This window comes from Peromyscus leucopus, chromosome 14, assembly GCF_004664715.2.
Source record: "Peromyscus leucopus breed LL Stock chromosome 14, UCI_PerLeu_2.1, whole genome shotgun sequence".
In the NCBI taxonomy this organism is placed as follows: domain Eukaryota; kingdom Metazoa; phylum Chordata; class Mammalia; order Rodentia; family Cricetidae; genus Peromyscus; species Peromyscus leucopus.
In genome coordinates, this window is record NC_051075.1 from 74,994,444 (window position 1) to 75,015,385 (window position 20,942).

Consider the following 20,942-nt stretch of genomic DNA (forward strand, 5'->3'; position numbering starts at 1 on the left):
CATTGTCTTTTATTGTCAGAAATGAGATTTTATAGACTTGTATAACTTGTACATTGCCTTATTCTTACCCAATACTGAATTCTTAGCAGATTCAACAGTCATTAGTAACTTTCGTGGAACCCATAAGAACAATTCTTCTGCCTAGAGAAAAAGTAAGAAAACAGTAGAATCTCACAGCATGCTACAATAATTTCAACCATATCTGTGTCAGAAAGCCACCCACAAGGAAATACAACACAGCTGCATATCAGCACTTCTAACAATCAGGGGTGTTTTAAATATTCACATGTGTACTATAGTTAAGTGAGAAGAAGCTAATATAAAATCCTATTTCTGTGAGGAAAACTGGCACTATCTAGTCTTTATGCTGATGAAACAAAACAAGACTTTCAGCTTTAATCGGACGCAGGTAAACTTCTGGAATATAGCACAAAGGTGGGCCTTACTGCTTGTTGTACTTTGACTTTCACATTCTAAAAATGAAATAATCCCTACCTCTAACCCAAACCTTCATGTGTAAAAAGTAAAGTGCTGCTTCTGCTGAGGTCATGAATCAGAGCAGAATCCCTTCTGCACAGGGATTCAAACCACAACACCAGCTAAAGAAAGCACCAGCCCCCAAACATCCTTGACCTCACTAATCTTTTCCCAATGTACTAGCACATCTTTAGAATGATGACTGTGTATGTCTGTGTCTGCCTCTACTGCCTAACCCAGCCTACAGCTCTGTCATGGAGGACTGGGCCAGGTGAGAACTAGGAAGCAGGGCCTCAGCAGAACCCAATGCACAGCACCTTAACCTTGCACCTTCCAACCTCCAGACTATGAGGACAAATGTTCCCAGGAAAGGCGCCAGTACTGGTATGAATACGCGAGAAAAGCCTGTGACATCTGGCCTCTGTCAGTGTCTACTATTTGAATGCTTTTCTGTTTTGTCCCCTACTGTAGATTATAACTATCATACAGGAAGGAACTCCAGTTTTTTCTGTAAATCTGGCATAATAACAAATGAATATCCCTCACACAGTAGGTATTCAATAGATATCTATTATGCCAGAGTTGTGAGGACAAATGGTTAATGCCAAAAAGCTGTTGGAGGTATGAGGAGACCAAAATAATAACATCCATTTCCTCTACCCAAGTTCTTCACCAACTGAAAGATATGAGACCATAATAAAGGGTCATTCAAAATATAACCTGCTGCATTCAAGAAGCAGGCAGAGAGAGGCTCACACCAGGTCACAGGCACACTGGCTCGCCACAGGCCCCTTGTGTGAGCTTGCCCTGTAAGGCACGGGGTGGAGAGCACAAAGCAGAATGAACACCCTGAGCAACCAGCACCCCCAGGCTAAGCCCAGCTCCTTTTCCCCAACTGGCAAACAGACTATCACCCCTCCTCTTGAGGACAACAGGACTGAGGAGCAGACAGGCTGTCCGAAAAGCACCTCTCCAGATGTCTAACTCTCCTCTCCTCTCCCTACTGCTTATGGTGCTGCCATTTCCATGAGTGGCACTTTCAGTTATCCAAAACAAGGGCCCACCTTCCACGCTGCCTCCCCTACCTCCATCCATCACAGGATTCCATGTGCTCTCTCTCCCACTGTAATTCCAGATCCTTTTCCTTAGTTAAGTCTCAAAATCCTATCAGGCATGTTCTACGGGATCCTCAGAGAGGCTTGTAAATGCCTTGCTCTAAGGCAGGGTTAATGACACATCTCCCCAAGAGAATGAGCTGCCAGGACTCTTAGAATGCTGTCAGACTGAGGCTCTTCATGGCCCGTGTGGTCAGATAAAGAACTGCAGCCCACAAGGATGGGGAATGCTATCTATGTTCCACAAAGCTTTAGATAAGCCTCAGGTGTCTCTGTCCCACACCTTGAGCTCAATCTCAATACCACACAATGGTTCAAACACACTTAAACCCCCTTACACCAACAGATAATAAACTCACCTTGATGTCTCTTGTTGCTCTCAAACCAAAGCCCTCTTCTTTGAAGTTAACCATTTCAAAACCATCGACCGAAGCCCCATTTTCAGAGGCCCATTTCATTAGATCAGGAAAGTAATCTTCTCTTTTCCCATCAAAAGTAACAGACAGACCTATAATCCACGTTGGAAACAAGAGCTACTTTAGGACACATGTCATCACACAGCTCTAGAGCATACAGGCAGAGCACAGCTCATACTGGCTCTTGTCTTAACACCCATACCTTGAAACAATCAAAATTAAGCACCAGGTAGTCATGGTACATACCTGAGCAAGCTCCAGCAAAGGTGAATTAAAATCCCAAACTCTCTGCTAGTCACAGAGAAGTACTGACACTATGTGACAAGAGCATTGAAGGTAAGGTGCCTCTACTAGACAGTATTAATAGCAAAGGGAGAGAAGACTTAGTTACCACAACTGTGGCTGGGATCTGCCACATAGTAGCTTTCTCAAGTCTGACATGCCATCTTGTCACAATGTCCTTAACACAAAACCCAATCAAATAACATCAGCAGCTAGTCTCTGTGCACTGATGCTTGGAGAGAGATGAGAATGCTTTGCAGGCCTGACATTAAGAACACAGAGCTGCAGGGTCAACACCAGCAACTAGAGTGTGAGCTGTAGGTGTCCACAGATAAAATACCAAGTGATACTACCTTTTTAAAACTCAAGCATGTGGCTGCAGAGACGGCTCAGCAATTAAGTTCACTGGCTGCTCTCGAAAAGGATCCAGGTTCGATCCCCAGCACCCACATGGTGGCTCATAACTCCAGTCCCAGAGGATATGATACCCTCCTCTTCTGGCCCCCACAGGCACCAGACATGCACATGATGCACTTTTACATATATGTAAGCAAAACACTCATTCACACAAAATAATGAAATATAACTAGAGAAAAAAAGTTACACTCAAGCATGACAGTACTTATGTAAGTTTATATATAACTGTGTTTGTATTTATGGTATATGGCGTTGATGGGGAGTAGAAAGTGTTCACAGTAAAGACAAATACCTTTGAAAGTAAGAGCAGTGTGGAACCACAGCTCTGTCTGGAATATTTCATTTCTTAAACCAAATACAAAAATCAAAGAAAGGTGGAGGGCGGCGATGAACAAGTTGGAAGGAAGAACGGAAGACATGAATGAAAGTAATTCAGCCAGTGTTCGATCTGTGTAGGGGACTCTCAGCCACCTTCTTTTCTGGACTTGCCATCAAGTTTAAAATACTCAGGAAGGTGGAGGTCATCCACTGGAATGGCCATCACATTCTGATGAAGTGGGGAACAAGAGGCATGCGATCAGCATGAGGCCAGGCATAGAACCCAGTCCACTTCACCACCCTGTAAAGTTTCCTGACACACTTCTATGCCATGCCAGGTATCACAGAAACTACAGAAGACAAATGAGCTGGATGAAGTTGAAAATGGAATTGTGTTCTGCTCCTTCTATAAGTTTATTACAGCCTAGTGACACTATCTACTAAGAGAGAGACTCAGAAATACAGAGACTCTTTGGCTACTTGATAGGAGATGATTAACACCATCAAGTCCAAATAAACCAACTAGAAAGAACCTGCTTTCCACCTGGGAATCCAAGACCATCTAAGCTATAGATATAGACCACACTGTCACATGTTCATAGACAGAACAACAGTTGGTTACTTCAGACAAGTGGGAAACAACCACTTAGTTTTCACACTCCAAAGAAGGTTCTCATCTTTTGCAGTGTGTGCTCCTTGCTGTTTTCTCTGCTGCCTTCCATGTGGGTATGCATTCCAATCTTTTTATGATTTACAGGGCAAGAACAACAGTTCTACTGAAAGAGCTTTTTCAAACTGACAGTCCCTTCGCCAGCTTGGCTAGGAATAATTAAGATGGCTACCAAATATGCCCTGTAAAAACACAGCTTTTTACAGGGTAGGGTGCAGAGGCTAGAGAGACTCAGCGACTCAGCAGTTAGGGGCCAGAGAACCCAGGTTCAATTAATTCCCAGCACCCACATATGGAGTACAACCATTTCTAAGTCCAGTTCCTTGGGATCTGGCACCCTCTTCTGGTTTCCACAGGCACTGCACTAGTACATATACATGCAGGCAAAATATACACATAAAGTAAAAGCAAATCTTAAAGAGGTACAGTTCAGTGGCAGAGGGTTTGCCTAGAATGCACCCTGGGTTCAATTTCCAGCAGCATACCACCACGACCCCAAAAACACCACAAAGCCACACAGTTTAAGAAATGTAACTGTCTCTTCATCAAGGTGGACTGGGCTGGAGGTGATGGTTCATGCCTATAACCCCTGCAACTAGAAGGCTGACACAGAAGGACTGCCACGAGGGTAAGGCTAGTCAGGGTCACACAGCAAGACTATCTCAAAGAAACAAAAGATGGGCTCAAAGAGTCAGTCATAAACACTTGGTAAGATACTAATCAAATCAACACCACTTGACATGTCAAAAGAAACAGTTAAAACAAGGCTCATGCACATGTCAGAAAATAAAAAAGACTAAAAGTCATGCCTTTTAGCCCCCAGTCACAAGTGTTTCCTCCTATAACTCAGCACTTGTGACCTTTACTCTCAAGTGCACAATAGTCTCTGGGGGCCTCTCTGGGTGGCTGCCTCATCTCTCTATAGACAGACACAAGGACCTGAGGTCTTACCACTATGAAACAACTAACCTATGCCCAGCTTCCTCTCAAGAGCATCATTCCAACAACTTTACCTTTTTGCTTCTTTCTTATTTTCTCAACCAGAGACCGGATCTGCGTGTACTCTTCCCATTCTTTTCCTGGGCCGGGTGCAGGACTGCTGCATTCTGTAATGTGAAAGGCACCAAGTAAAACATTCCTCCTCTAATTTAATTCCAGGTAGCCTGCAGAAGGAGGTTTTCTCTTGTTCTTGGCTTACGTTCAAGGACAGAGCTACTCCAGCCTGGGTAATGTGCATGTGGCATAGAGAGGGTGGGTATACTCTGTACACTTTTCAAAGCATACAAATGCCCTAATACCCAAGGATGCCCATCGCTAAACTTCAGCCCAGCAGCCTCATGTGAGTTCCCACTTCTTCTAGTAACTCTCTTCAGAATACATCTACAAACAGGTAAAATCTGAAAGCAAAGCTAAAATGTAAAACTCTTTCCCCTGATCTCTTCTAGATGGTCAAGGCACCTTTCTGGCTGAGTCCCAGAGCAATGGCTCTCTAAGGAAACCAGCTACATTGGACCTAAGGACAGTTAGTTGACAAACATTTCACATCCATGTGGTATGCGCTTCATCAAGCACTCTGGGGGACTACAAAAGATATGGCACAGTCAAGTTGAAAAAGGAGCGAAGAGTCTTCTGAAGAGGCTGAACTGCAGAGCCAACCCTGGCCAGTCCTGGAACACACTGGCAGCCAGCCTCCTGGCAGCACCACCTTATTAAATATTACACCAGCTTAAAGACAGTCTCCTTCCCACGCTCCTGCCAAACCCACTGCCCCCATCTCACTAAGGAAAGGACCATGTGGCAAATAATTCACATGATCTGCTTATGTGCTGACGTCTAACTTTTCAGTTAACCAGTCTGACTTCATTCTTCCCCCACCAAGTGCTGACTGAGGCCCTGAAGTGTAACAGCAAAGCAGGAGTCAGGGCTGAGAGCCACCTGTGTTCCAATGGGGGCGAGGGGAACAATGATGAGACACAGGGACAGTGGAGCTCAAAGCACCCAGGGAGGGACCTGACAGGAGCCTGGCTACTATTTTTGAGGAAAAGCTCTATTTTTGAGATTTAGCTGTCAAATAATATAAACATAAAGGGAAAAGGTCAACACAAATATAGGGGCAAAAGATCATGGCTATGTTGGAGGTATTAGCAGCACCAGTTTTAACTTACAACTCAAGAATTATCAAAGTATTTTAGCATAAAAAAGCAAGTGTAGGCACTGATGACACTTCATCTCAAACTACAAAGTCTCAGGCTTCATGTGAAAACCAGAAACACACTTATATAATTACTGAAAATAATGGTGAGCCATTCTAGAAGAATGGCTCCCTTTAAGGCAAGCTGAGCTTGCCTAGGGCTGACAGTCATGATACATCTTCACAAACCAAATCTCATGTGGTCCTTGTCAAGTGGCTGGAGACAGTGATCTGTATTTGCTGACAGACACGAAGCCTAGCAGTTTGTACAGGGCCAGTCTGCTGAAGAGCAATGGACCCTGCTCTTGTTGATGGGACTCTGGAGAGGACCACATCCCATGGCTGGGGTATAGAAGCTTCACATCTGACAGTTACATGCCCTAACAGGCGCCTACATCTCAGTCTTTGCAGAGGGACTGAGGGGAGGGAAGCTCTGCAATGCCCAGGTCCACGGCTAAGAGCAGAGCACAAGCTGCTCTGATGAGCTCCTGTCTCAGACAGAGGAGTGAAAAGACACAGCCAGGTGGAGCAAGCACAGCTGGGGAGGGAGGGTGAGGTGGAGAACGGGACACTTACTCTGCAACAGTTCACTTGTCAGATTCAAGATTTCCTTTGGTGACACGGTGGCTGTGGCCCCAGTACCTGATTTCTGAGTTTTCACTCGACTCTTCTTACCCATTTTCTGACTATAAAGAGGAGAGAAAAGACAAAGAAATGGAAGTTACATCATCAAAGAATAAAATCAAGAAATTAGATTGGCAGGGAAGCATCTAAGATCTTACCTCAATACACAGCTTGAATTTTCTTAAGGGTAAAAAAATGTGTAAGTAACCTGAAGCCTCTCAAACAGGAAAGAGAGTCATACAAGGCAGTCTCAGGAGTCAAAGTGCACTCCTCCTCACCGATGAAACCACAGCAGAGGCAGCTACTACTCTGCAAATTTTAGCTATCCAGACCTTCACATTGTACCCTGAAGCATTACTGCAGGACACCAAGGGGATAATGCTGATGCATATACCAGACACAGACACAGACACAGACACAACACAAACACACACACACACACACACACACACACATACACAGTATGGTAGGGTCAGAAATACTAGATCCTTGGTCACTCTCCCTTAAAACAACCACTTCCCACAGTGACAGTTTAACCTGTCCAGACAAACACTGAAAAGAAACATTTCAGATAGCTAGTCTAATGCCCACATTCTGCTCCATGGAAAATCCAAAATGCTTCAGAAAGCAAGTGCAGGACTTAGATGAGCTTCACACAGACCCTGGCCTTCGAAGGGCTTCCTGTCCCTGTCCAGTCTTGCACTTTAGCCACATGAACTTTGTGCCAGCAGACACATGAGTAATGACTAGGATATTCCACAGACAAACGAGATACTGGGACAAAGGACATAACAATGACTTCTGGGTAAAGACCTCAAGGAGCTGACATTACGTCTAAAGAAAGTAGGGCTCAGGCCATTCACAAGTGGGGCCAGGTGAAGCAAGCAGCAAAGAGAGGAGGGCAGTAAGTTAACCATTGAGAGTGCTGGGACTCCTGAAGGAAGTGTGGACCAATCCTCTGGAAAGGAGCTCATTACAGTAGCACAGGCCACCGCCCATTCATGGAGCCCCTGGATGATGACTGACACCATCTCAAGGGAGAGACAAATGCCTTCTGTGGTCGCTTATTATAATAAAGAAATGAATGGGTCCGGGTAGGAATGGGCATAGAGTTTAGTGGTGGAAAACACAACCTAGGTTTAATATGAAACATCAAAAAAGGAAAGAAAGAACTGCCTGATAGGGAGCACTGTGGTAGGACAAAGTTTATAAACATGTAAAATAGTTAGGAAACAAAAGTAAGTAGCCAGTTTAACATCAAAAGCTAGGCAGGGTGCAGAAAGAGGAAGAGTTTAAGCACCTCTTCCTCTGAGTCTCAGAAAGGAGGTAGATCCCTCTCCATCATCACTGGCACCCAACTAAGAAAAAAGGACATAGGTTGGACAGAGCATCAAGCCTTTCTCTGAGAATCAAGCCCACCCAGGTCTATGAAGGCACCTCTGTGGAGCCACAGAACTCGGCCTACAAGAAATGAAAGCCACTGAGGTGCCTGGTAGTAATAACATTTTAATCACACTTCCAAATATAGCAGAGATCTGCTAGCTGGCAAGAAGAACTGCAGAACCACACCTGTTGGTGGCATACGACTAGGCTCTAGCTCCAGTCTTATTGTCAAGACCTGCTATCCTGTGACTCTCTAAATGACTCAAGATCAGCACTATCAGGAAGAGCTAATAGACCCTTCTCCTGCTCTAATGGGAAAGGCCTACAAAGGCATGCTGCTCCTCCCCAAGTGGTGTGATGATGTCAGGACTGTAAACAGGCCTTACTTACTAGGTCCTCTGTCCCTCAACTCTCCAGTTGTCCCTGGTGTTAGTCTACCTCCAAGGGCTCATTCAAGCAGCCACAGCAAACTCCCTATATTGAGTACTTGCCCTCTATCAGGCACCAGGTTAAGATCAGTTCCTTGGGTGATCACATCCTTTCTGTTCAAGGTCACCTATCAGGTAAGAGGCTTAAGCTAGAATCTGAACTGAGCACCACTCCCATACTGCTTCCATTTATATACAGACAGGAAGCACATGGTATTTCAGGGTCAAAGAGCTTGAACGGTCTTCCAGACTAACAGTTAAATACTTGATGTGGCACACCACATCCCCTGCCAATGACTGCCCTGTTCACACTTGAGTATCTGAAGCAACCTCATTCTACATATCTCCTGCTTAGGCTCTGACAACAGCATCTCTCTCCCTGACCAAGTTCCTCTTTTGCTACTGTTTTAGTTAGGGTTTCTACTGCTGCAATGAAACACCATAACAAAAAAGCAAGTTTGAGAGGAAAGCTTACACTTTCACGTCACTGTTCATCACCAAAGAAGTCAGGACAGGAACTCAAATAGGGCAGGAACTTGGAGGCAGAAGCCAATGCAAGAGGCTATGGAGGGGAGCTGCTTACTGGCTTGCTTCACATGGCTTGCTCAGCCTGCTTTCTTATAGAACCCAGGATCACTAGCCCAGGGGTGGCACCACCCACAATGGGCTGGACCTTCACACATCAATCACTACTTGAGAAAATGCCTTTACAGCTGGATCTCATGGAGGCATTTCCTCAACAGAGGCTCTGTCCTCTCCGATGACTCTAGCTTGTGCCAAGTTATAATACAAAACCAGCCAGCACAGCTACAAAACCAACCTTCCCTGCTACTACCCTATTCCACAGTACCTTACAGACCAGCAATCCCAGAGGCTCCGAATCCTAGTGCAAATGACCTGTACCCTGAATACATCTCTCCATTTTGTCCCTTCCAGTCCTCGTCCAACAGCACTTCAGTCACTTGTTCATTAGCTGCTTTTTCTTAAACTCATATGCAGGCATCCCCTGAAAGCCTTTCCAGTGTTCCCAGTCATAGTCTTCTGCCCTTCACACTCCTGCAATTTCTTAAATGTCCCTCAATTACTGTGGTACATGACTAATGCAAAGCCCACTTCTTTCTGTCTTGCCCCAGACACGAGGCTCCTTAAGGGAACACTCTGTATCTTATTTATATTCCTAACCTCAAACCCACAGTCAGACCTCTACACATAGCAGTTGTTCCGCAGAGGATACTACACTGAGCTCTCAAGGAAAATTCTCCCCATAGTTCTAATGGGGCAAAACCCTGTGTTCCTAATGCTGTTGGCCAAGTGTCTATCCCCTGGTGATATACAGAAAATGTCAAATGCCTGTTCCATGTGAGAGACCATTAACTATGTCACAGTGATGTGAAAGCACCATAGAGTTCTTTGGCAGTAACTGTTGTACAGTTAAATGGCCAGCTTCTAGAAACAGTAACAGGTACAGAGATATAGAAGATAAACTTGGAAACTCCATCAGTAATTTAGCCTCTGGAAGAGCCTCTGTGTGTGTGTGTGTGCATGCATACATGTGTACATGCATTCGTATGTCATCTTCAAAGTCCCATGGCTGTTCAGCCTCTCGGCAGCCACTCCCAGGCCAGGTTCTACTCTTCTCTCTCTGACGCCGTTCTCCTCCACCATTGTACACAGCTGGCCTTGATAAACTGAAGCACAGTGCACAGCTTCCCTGGCTCACCCATATGCCTGCCACACAGCCACCACTTCCAGTAAAGTAACAAGAGCATCCAGTGTACCCCACCCACCCACCAGGCACTTTCAATCTAGAAGCATCTTGAGAAGCAGCCACTATCTTGACTTCTATTTCCCTTGATCAGCTTCCTCTTCTTTCAACTTCAGGTAGCAAATTTATACTCCACATGGGCTTCTTTTGCTCAACTTAATGTCTATCCACAGCTCCAAGTTGACAGCTGCCCTCCCCAGCAAGGTCTTGGAAGGATGAACTGCCTCACCTCACTCTACCTGCTTGGCTTCATTCTATCTATCCTTTACACTACTTAGCTCCATGGGTTTGTTTGTGTACTGGAACACAGCCATGCCTTGTCTAGGCCTCTGTCTTCTGGTATAGTTTCCCACATACTTTAAGGCCCTGCAAAATTGTCCTCAGTGACCTTAGGGGAATTCTAAGCTCTTCTTTGCAGCTGTCACTCCTATGAAAGTCAGTGAGGAAGGCTCAAAGGCAAGGTCATTAACAGATGATAAAGGCTTGGTTTGTCTTGGGATTTGTCTCTTGTAAGTCTCTTTGGACTGCTTCCCTCCCACAGTCCTGTAGAATCTAAGAGAGAGAGGAAGCAGCCAGCCCAAGTCCACACAGAATCTCCACTTACAGAAGGGAAGGAGTAACTAACTGTCTGTGTCCTCACAGAGCACACCTCCCTAAAGTACAGGATTCTAAGTTGGCCCACCTCTTAATCTGTTCCACCAAAAGATAGTTTCCAGGGCTCTCAGCTGTGGGGCTCCCAGAGTTCTCAGCCTGCACACCAAATCCACTGCTGAGCCCAGAACCCTTAGGCTCCATCACCTCTTGACAAACCTTTGATACAAGAGTAGTTTGCACTTCATACACAAACCATACAAGCAGTCAGAAGGAAACAATGACTGTGTGTTTAACAAGCTCTAATGAAGAACGAGGACAACTCTCAAAGTAAAAATATACACTTACGTGGTGTCGGGGGAGACACAGCTTGACCGTGGTACTAGAGTCAGACTTAAGAGGGTTTATTCAGAAAACTACCACTTCATATACAGAAAGACTTCAGGACATTAAATAACAGAACTTCTGGAAATACGTTCACACTTCTTGTATATTTTTAGTCTCTTTGAAGGCAGCAAAGCAAGAAATTAGTTGTTTCTGGTACCAAGGGAAGAGCTATGGCCAAGCACAACTGGAAGTTCAGTGGGCACTTGCTACAAAGGCCACATGCATCTGTCCATGTGGCCAGCCCAGTAAGGCCAGTGCTGAAGACTCCAGTTGTTAGAAAGCCTATCAAGGGCTGTTACTTGGCCCAGAGACCACAGCCACCAAGCAGCAGACTCGAGCTTGAAGCCATGAACCAGTTGCAGCATCCAGGCTGACTCTACAAGCATAAGGGCACTTGAGTAAACAAGTTCTCCCCATCTCCCTGCTTAGGCAATGCTGACCAATGTGAAGGACAACAAAATTAGGGAAGGCCAGGCCTGTAGTTCTCAGAGTTGAGACCAGAAACTAAGACACATCCAAAGTAAAGCAACACAGGGAATTCCCCAAATGTCTAAGTAACTAAAGACAGAAAGGTAAGAAGGGAAGTACAGTTTAAGAAGGATGACTGAAGAGTTGGAAAAGTGGTTTCCTAATCCAATTCTCCCTTGCCAGTTTTCACTAACAAAAATGATCTATGCAATGTGATTTCTCTAACCTTGTAGATTTGAACTGATTACCCACCATTTATGCTTATGATTCAAAACTTTCCTACACACAATGGTTCACTTTCTTTGTGATTTGGCTTACTTGGGTGTTAGTTTCAAACTTTTAATGAAAAAAAGATGTCAAAGAGGTACCATGCATATCTTTAACACTCTGTGTATGGGGTGTGTGTGGGGGGGTAACTATTCACTCATCAGCTTCCTATAAAGACCAAATATTTATTGCCAATATTTACTCTACATATTTATGTAAACATATGCTAAATTAAACATCTATGCTCTCACTCTTTCTCTGTTCCTCTCCCCCTCGCTCTCATTAGAAATGTTAGCTGTATGGCACAAGGCTAAGTGAAAGATACTCTCCCCTGAAGTTTACACTGAAATCAGGTATGAACTATCTTGGGAGAAGCAGAAGAGCAGAAGTCCCTGCAACAATAAGTAATACTTCAGATGAAGGGAGGGAGAACGGGAGGGAGGGAGAACGGGCGGGTGGGCCGGCGGGCGGGTGGGCCGCTGGGTGAGAACTTCACTCTCAAGAGGCACCTACAGAAGCAGAGCTTGCTACAAGTGCTCCCCACTTGTCTCCATTCATTACCCAGAAGTTTGTAAAAGGAACGGGATCCTAAAGCCTAGCCCTTTAAAGTGGTACAAACTACTTGTAAGCCCATCAGCAATCTCCCTACCTAATGGACAGGAAACAAATATCATACTGTTAAATGGCTGACTGGCAAGCAGGGGCAACTATAACTAATAAATTCTGACTATTTTCACCACTGAATTATTTCCCATTCTAGTCTGTACAGGGAAATAAATAGACCACATTGTGGGGACCATGGCTAAAGAGGAGGAGGCAACAGGGTGGGGGTATTAAATACTTAGCTCATTTTTACACAGTACAGCTCATATATACTGATAGATGACATTCAGTTGCAAAAAATTAAGATTACCATTCATAGCTGAAATGGAAAGGATATAAACTTGTACTTTAAGTTCTTCCTGAAAATGCTGCTTTGAACTAAATACAACTAGAATAAACACTTTTGATGGTACTTATTTGGCAATTTGCCCAGGAAACCTAGCTCAGCATTATCTGCTTTTCAATTTAGTTTGCAATGACCCATCTTCACAGCTGGGCCTTCTGAAGGAGGTTCTGGTCATGTGCTTCCTCCTGCTCTAAGTTCCCAGCTGTAAAAATCACTTGAGGGAGTGAAGCCTGCCCAATATGTAGGAAGAACAGGAAGCATGCCTTTCCTCATCTCCCTAAACACTCTATAGGCCTTGGCTTCACATGGTGCCAGGTGAACTAGAACTGACAGTTATCAGAAGCACACTCTGGCTTGGTCCAGCATGCCATGCCACCATAACTTACACAGTGTGGCTAGTACCCACCAACCAGCACAGGACTCTTGAATCAATGGAAGTGCTGTGTGCCATAGACTCAAAGGAATCAAGAAGCCAAAGCAAGCGGTTAAGAGAGCTGAGTTTGACTCAGTGGCTACTTAAGTGCCAACACAAACATAGATTTAAATTTTAATCTCTATGGAATAATTTGGACTATCATATGTATGCATGGTAACTTGGGAACTCCAAAAAAAGTTGCTTTCCATAAAAATATTGAGTATTTTCCCACAAATCTAAACTAATTCTAGGTAATTTTAAACCACTCTGGTTGTTTCTCAGCACAAATGGTTTTGAGCTGCTGTTAAATTAACTCCTGGCTTCTTGACAATGAGTGGTTGGACCCTAAACTCAAGCCTCCCCCAGAAGGCAGCAGAAGCAGCACGTTCAGTCACTCTCAGTGATTACTGCATCCCTACTGCAAGTATCAGAGGAGTGTTAGAATAGCCATCAGGACTGTGAGGGGACAAACTACATCTGCAGACTATAGCTCTAGTCATTGCCTCTCCAGGTCTAACGACTTTCATTTCAATGAGGAGGAGCACACTGAGAAACTGAGCGCCTGAAGAAACAGAAGGTGTCCACACCTTCCTGCAGGTGTCTAGCCCGACCATGACAAGTGGGCAAGGAGGCTGAACACAATGGACTGTGTGTTATACTTGGGGAAAGGCTGAATCTGTCTCAGCTGAAATGATATAAACTGGTCGTTGACAAAAATGACCCTGACTGGGACGGTACCTGCATGTTGAGATTAGCTTTACCTTTTCTATAAACTGCACGAAACACCTACGGTTCTGTTATCTACATCAGTCCTCCAAATAGAGAAATCTATTCAGTCCCCATGAGGCTCCTATTTAAAACAATTATCCAAAAATAATAATAATAAAGTAAGGAGTCAGGTATCATGAACAATCGCTTCTATTCTCTAAATCGCTGTTCTCTAAAACAAAGACAACAGTGTTGAATAGTGACAGGACAGCTGTAACCTGCTAAATCACCTTCAAGCCACTTACACTCCAAACATGGGATTCTGGATTCTAAAATTACAGAGCATCAGGATTGGAAGATACCTTTGAGATGATTATGTAAACCCTCAGGCACAATATTATGTCACCATTGACTGTCAATGCATCGCTATCCACCATCTGAGTCTAGGCGGAAAACATGTGGAACATCCAGGTGAGTTATACTTGGCTGACAAATGCACAACCTGAAGCTAATCCTGGGGATCAGAATGGAAGCATCCCACTCAGTCCTGGGGTCCTCTGCTCAGTGACAAGCCACCAGTCCTACCTGAAGCAGGACTCCTACTTGTGAGCCACTCCTCTGTGACATTGTCCAAATTCTGTAAAGATGGCTTCCATGCCCTCCTCAAACTCTTCTTGTTCCAGGTTTATAGCACGCCCCCTTACACTTTCCAAATATGAACAACTTTGTACACTGCCCTCCAGAGAGCAAGGCAGTAAAACTTTCTGACGCACTCTGAGGGAGTCACACTTCAGTGGGACTCCTGCTCCTTGGACTCAACAACTCAAGATCTTATTAATTTTTGTAAGGCTGTTCCAGGTTGTTTATAAGCCAAGAGAATTCATTCCCTTGTCCCATGTCCATTTCTTGAGTGAATCATCTGAAAGGCAGAGATAAATGGGATACAACCCTATAGCCTTTAACATGAAAGGAGATAAAATAAAGCTATCTGTAATATAAACTGATCTACAACAAGACAGATGCGCTACACCAAACAATGAGTGTTCAAGTGAATGCAGTAATTCTGCTGTTATGTTGTTTCAGAGTAGCATTTCAGGCTGCTGAAACCATTATCATTCCTGCCATGTACTGTGGCAGTTTCCAACAGGAGGACTGTCCTCATCCCAGGTGCATGGTTTGAGCACACTCACGAACTTGGGTGAACATCTCACACAACAGATGAGACACATATCATATGTCCCCTTTACAGATGAGAAAGCTGCTGCTTAGAAAAGTTAGTTTATACAAGGTGATAAGCTCAGCTGGTGCCAGAGCTTCATGAGTACATCTCAACCATGGATTTTATTGATAACCAATCGTATGTTGAGGATTGGGCTCAAAACCAGCCATGGTTCACTGCTATCTCTGATGTTCAAAATAACATATTAAAGCAGTAGCAAAATATATGGGCATAAGATTTTTCTCTCAAGCTTTTTCCAAAGATAAGACTATTTCACTTGCTTTGTCCAAGCATGCAGGAATGGCCTCAGTTAAATCTGGGACATGAGCAAAACTTGTAAAGGAGCCCCCCACCCCCATCAGACAAATCCTACTTGTATCTCTGCAATTCACATTCTTGTTACAGAGCAAAAAAATGCAGAAGCCAATTAGATGACCATGACAATGCTAATTAACAAACTAAGAACTTCTTTAGTCACTAGTAAATACTTAACAGTAAAAGAAACTTTAATGAGGATTTTTCATCTCTAATTCTTACTTTTTCTTAGTTTTACTTAATAAAGAACTGCTGATATTAAAGTCAGGCCTATTTTCTAAAATTGAAATTGTTAAAATCTCTTAGTTGTATATGCTTTTAAGACCACATGATGTCTTAATGAATTGTAATTTTAAAAAATGTAAAGTGATAATTGGGAGACTGAGGGAAGACAACAGCAAGCTTGAGGGACAGTATATGGGGTGGGGAGAGAGCTGAGTATGGTAGCACATGCCTGTCATCAATCTCCTTGGGAAGCTGAAGCAAGAGGATCAAAAGTTTAACCACAGCCAGGCAATGGTTGTTCATACCTTTAACCCCAGCACTGGGGAAACAGAGGCAAGCAGACCTCTGATTTAAAACCTGCCTATTCTACAGAGAGACCAAAGACAGCAAGGCTATACAGAGAAAGCCTGTTTTGAAAAACAAACAAACAAAAACTTCAAGGACAACACTAGCCAACCTATGAAGACCTTACCTCAAAATAAAAAAAAAAAAGTTTGTTTGTTTGTTTGTTTGTTTAAAGGCCTAGAGATGTATACCACTTGCCTGGGAGGCACTGGGCTCAACCCCAGTATGTCAAAAAGGAAGTGAAACTCAGAATCACAGACAATGATAACCCTAGAACACCAAGTATTACTGAGTACTAGGTATGTGCAAATTTTACTTGCTGATTAAAAAAAAAAGTGTAGGAAAGCATTATTGTAGCCATCCAATCACTTGCATTCTCTAGACAACCTTTAGGCCTCCTTAAAGACTATTAAAACATTTCTTCTGGCTCTATCCATCTGCCCTCCTGTCCCCCAACCCCAACCCCATTACTGAGGTGAAACCTGCCAAAGGTTAAACATTCACTTTGGTCAGGTAATCAGAAATTACTCAGTTTCCTTTCAAAGGCCTAACTTCAGCAAAAATCTTGTCTCCACTGACAGGAGACGACTGAGAAAGTATTTTAAATGAGAAAAGAAAGAATTTCAAGTCTTTGATATTGAATTTTATGTATAATTATTTTATCCCATTTTCTTCACTTGAAACTTGTTGATAACTATGTTTGTGCCCCTAGTCTTAGGATGTATTTATTTCCAAAACTTAGAGGAGACTCCCAAGTGGAAATGAGGTCTATGATATTCATCTCTGGCTGAAGTTACCAAGCAAACTTCACACACACACACACACACACACACACACACACACACACTCATACACACACCAAAACAAAAACAAAAACAAATTAAAAAAAAAAACAGGACTTCTATTATTGCATAGTCTTCTAATTGAAGGTTCTTTTTTCATAAGGTTATTAATATACCTAACTTTTTTTAAAGTCTCAACTTCTTTTTTTTTTTTTTTATTTTTGGTTTTTTCGAGACAGGGTTTCTCTGTGTAGCTTTGGTTCCTGTCCTGGATCTTGCTCTGTAACCCAGGCTGGCTTTGAACTCACAGAAATCCGCCTGGCTCTGCCTCCCCGAGTGCTGAGATTAAAGGCATGGGCCACTACTGCCCGGCTAAGTCTCAACTCCCTAATAATTGAAAAATACATTAAATGTATCAATAGAGGCTAGAGAGGCAGCTACTTATTTAAGAGCATGTCATGTTTTTTCAGAAAAGCTGCATTTGGTTCCTGATACCCACATCTGGCAGCTCAAAGCCTTGTGATAAATCCAATTCTAGATAATCCTTTTCTGACCTTCATGGGCCCAGGCATGGTACATATACATATACTCTGGCATGTGCTCGTGCGAGCATACACACACTAAAGAAAAAATAATAAGTAAGTTTTTGTAATATTTTTGTTTGTTTGTTTCTGTTTTTTTAGACAGGGTTTCTCTGTGTAAGCCCTAGCTATCCTAAAAACTCACTCTGTAGATCAGACTGGCCTCAAACACAGAGAGTCACCTGCCTCTGCCTCCTAAATGCTGGGATTAAAGGTGTGTACCACCATGTCCGGCTTAAAAATAAAGAATCAGAAGGTTGTTAGAAGGGTTTAACCAAGCAAGAAATTACTGCAGAATTAATGATATTTTCATTTAAAAATTACAACTCAACATTTAGAACAAAAATGAAACCAATGTACAGAAATTTTACCAAATAAGGCAACAAAGGTGCAAACTAGAAAACCTAAAACACAAAATTACTATAATTAATAATCTCAAGAGTCTAAATACAAAAATGGGTATGAACTGGTCTCACTATAGCAGAAGGAAAAAGACACACAGCAATCCCAACATTCTTCACTAACAGAAAGTGAGTACAAATATAATAGTGAAAATTGTAAGCTAATAGAGAAAGCAAATACCTGACCACAGCAACTCCTAAAGAACATCAGAATAGTATAATCACTGTTTGGTTAAAGTAATCTAATTGTAATAAATGGCTACTCTGCTTCTTTAGAGCAACACAGCTTGCCTCCATTTCCAGGACTTTCCTCCAAGAGGAAGAAATACACTAAAATCTGTCTGTTCCAGGAAAATCATCAAGCTCTGTAGCTAAGAGCAGGAAACCACTTTCTAAAGACGAGAGCCTCTATCAAACTAGACACAACAAAGACATGGTTACATTTCTAACAACCACTTACTTCTATGAGTAAAAGGGAGACAAACTTTGTAACTAAAACAGTTCAGAAACTTGGAAAACCTCATACAGCTTGCAGAAGCCATAGTATGTTTCACTCACATTTTTATCAAAATTCCATACATCATCAATTAGCTACTTTCCCTTATCTGATGTTCTATTGCAAATTCAACTATAGATGGAAATCTGCAAAGGGAGGGAAGTTCACCCTTAGTGAACATATACAAACCTCTTTCGGTGACTACTCCCTGAAGGATACAGTGTAGCAGCTACTGGAATAGCAGGGACATTGTAATAGGTATTGGAAGTAATGTACAGACAACTCCAACTGAGAGAAGTTAGTGTACAGGCTAGAAGCAAACACTACCCGGCTGTATATAAGGTGCTGGAGCAGTTGAAGATGGGGTGGGGCAAACCTCTATGGACACCGGAAATCTTCTAGTTTTCCTACAAGCAAGCCTCCCCTGTGCCCCTGCTGCCACTTTGCTGAGAACAGTCATCTTTGCCATTCTCTCTTGGGTATGATCAAGATTTCAGGGGGTTGCTGACTGTTATCACAGAGCTAAACACAAAACCAGTTTTCTAGTGGCTGGCCTACAGAACCTTCTCACTGTGGTTTAATCATCTTTAAATTTGGCCTAAATATGCATCACATAGAAAAGATAGTCAATAACCTTTTTTTAAATGTGTGTAATACTGAAGATGAAACCCAAGTCTTCTCACACAGTAAGCAAGCACTCTACCACTGAGCTATATCCTCAGCGAGATAAGGTCTCACTGAGTCCAGGCTGGCTTTGAACTTACAATCCTCCTGCCTCAGGCTGGGACTACTGTTAGCTACACCACAAGGCCCAGCTAGCAGCATTTCCTTCTTAGCAAGACTCTCACTAAACACTTATAAACAGAAGAGGAACAAAACTCTCATTGCTAGAGCCCACATCAGCACAAACTTCTGAATCTTCAAGTCCAGCATCACTCTGCAGAGTTGTTCATACAGTAAAAGGGGGGGGGGGAGCAGCAATCACGTCTCTCCCAGTGGACTAGAGGTCCAGATCCAAGTATTGGTAAGATCTCAAGCAAGACAAAAGAGTACAAAGAAGAAATAGGATAGAGACCAAGGTTATTTAGAGTCCCAGAAAGTTTCTCTGTAGCTTTTTCAGAACCTGACTTTGCAAACTATTTTTGGCTTGAGACAAAGAAAAACTCATTTCCAAATGACTGGAATTTCACCAAAATATCCATCACAGCGCCCCAGGGTCCAATCTATAAAGTGAGCCTCTCCAGGTAGTAGCCCATATATACACTGTATAGGTAACGGCTCTGACTGGAAGAAGTGTCTTTTTATACTGCTGTATTCTTAAGGCACATTCACTTAGCACTCCCCAAGACTGTCACTGTTTAAAACTCATCTTTAAAATATCCTCAGCATCACCTCTGAAAGGAAAAATGAGGATAGTATCATTTTACATATGAAAATCCACACTTTTCAGTGTCCAATTCAGGTGTTAGTCTTTGTGTTTTCCAAAGGGTCTCCCTACGTAGCTCTGGCAGGCCTGGAACTCAGGACCCCCTGCCTCAGCCTTCTGGCTGCAGTTCTATTACAGCGGATCCATCACTAAAAAGTCAACTCTTCTGAGGGTCTGCAAGGCAAAATTACTGTCAACATCCTGTTCATTTAGAAATGGAATACAGCATGCCCCCAAGTCATCCTCAAAGCGTGCACACTTCTGAAACGCTTCAACGTCCTCTCCTGACTCGACGGGCGGGGGGGGGGGGGGGGTGGGGGGAAGGCCCCCGCAGCCAGTGGCGCACGTCACTAATCAGCTCCTTCTCCAAGAGTGGCAACCAGGGAGAAGAGGCAGAGTCGCGTCCCCAGGCTGGAGCCGCAAGAAGGCAGAGTTGGAAACCGGAATGGCAAACTCCTAGAGCACTGGACGCTTCTCCCTCGCAGCGCGCTCGTCGCGTGTGGACCTCGGCCAGGGGCGCGTGGGAAGAAACATGACCTATTTTCTACGCCTGCCTTTGCAAGCGGGCAGTGGAGGACAAGGCGCGGGGACCGGGCTCCCGGTGGGCAAGAGGGCTGCAGGAAGAGGCGCCTCGGCCCCACGTCGCGTGCGGCCGCCACCGGAGGAAGGAAACCAAGGCTGCAGCCTGCCGCACGCAGTTCCAGCGCCCCCCGCGCGTTCCGGGCCCCGGCCGCACCCGAGGGCGGCGCCCAGGCCGCGCCCAGGCCGCGCCCTGCACCTGCCGCCTGCCCACGTCCCAGAGGCAGAGGAGAGCGGCGGGAGAGCGCGAGTCCCCTCAGGGCACAGGCCGGCCAGGCCTCGGCGACCGCAGCCGCCCGGGCCCGAAGAGCTCGGCCGCAGCGGTCCGCCGGACCTCGGCGCCCGGCCGGCCTCACGGCGTCGGGAGCGGCAGAACCCTGTCCCCTCAGCCCGTGGGCCGCACGCGGGAGACTGCCGCCCGCACTCACCTGCCGGCTTCGCCTACGCGCAGCGGCGGCGCCACACTCCGGCCGGGACCCCACCGTCCGCCTCAACCAACCCCCAGGCGGCGGCGGCGGCGGTGGCGGCGGCGGCCGGACGGGAGGGGCGGGACGGCGGCCAGAGACAGCCCCGCCGCCCAGGCCCTACCCGGCTCCGCCCGCCTCTGGGCCCCGCCCACAGGCCGCCGCCGCCGCCGTTTATTGGCCCGCACCTCACACGCCTCGGCGCGGCCCCGCCCCGCTGCCCAGCCGCCCTTCTGCT

At 44.7% G+C, this 20,942-nt stretch overlaps 1 protein-coding gene across 1 annotated transcript in view; it reads right to left on the minus strand.

Annotated features, from left to right (window-relative positions):
• Positions 1 to 20,825, minus strand: part of Setd3 (SET domain containing 3, actin histidine methyltransferase) — a 69,502-nt gene extending 48,677 nt beyond the window's left edge. The window contains exons 1-5 of the mRNA XM_028882095.2: positions 20,669 to 20,825; positions 6,463 to 6,572; positions 4,709 to 4,801; positions 1,952 to 2,100; positions 69 to 141 (exon numbers count right to left, since the gene is read on the minus strand). Coding sequence (XP_028737928.1) covers positions 69 to 141; positions 1,952 to 2,100; positions 4,709 to 4,801; positions 6,463 to 6,565 — 418 coding nt within the window. The 5' untranslated portion in view covers positions 6,566 to 6,572; positions 20,669 to 20,825. The remainder of the gene's footprint in view (positions 1 to 68; positions 142 to 1,951; positions 2,101 to 4,708; positions 4,802 to 6,462; positions 6,573 to 20,668) is intronic.
• Positions 20,826 to 20,942: the final 117 nt, after the last annotated feature.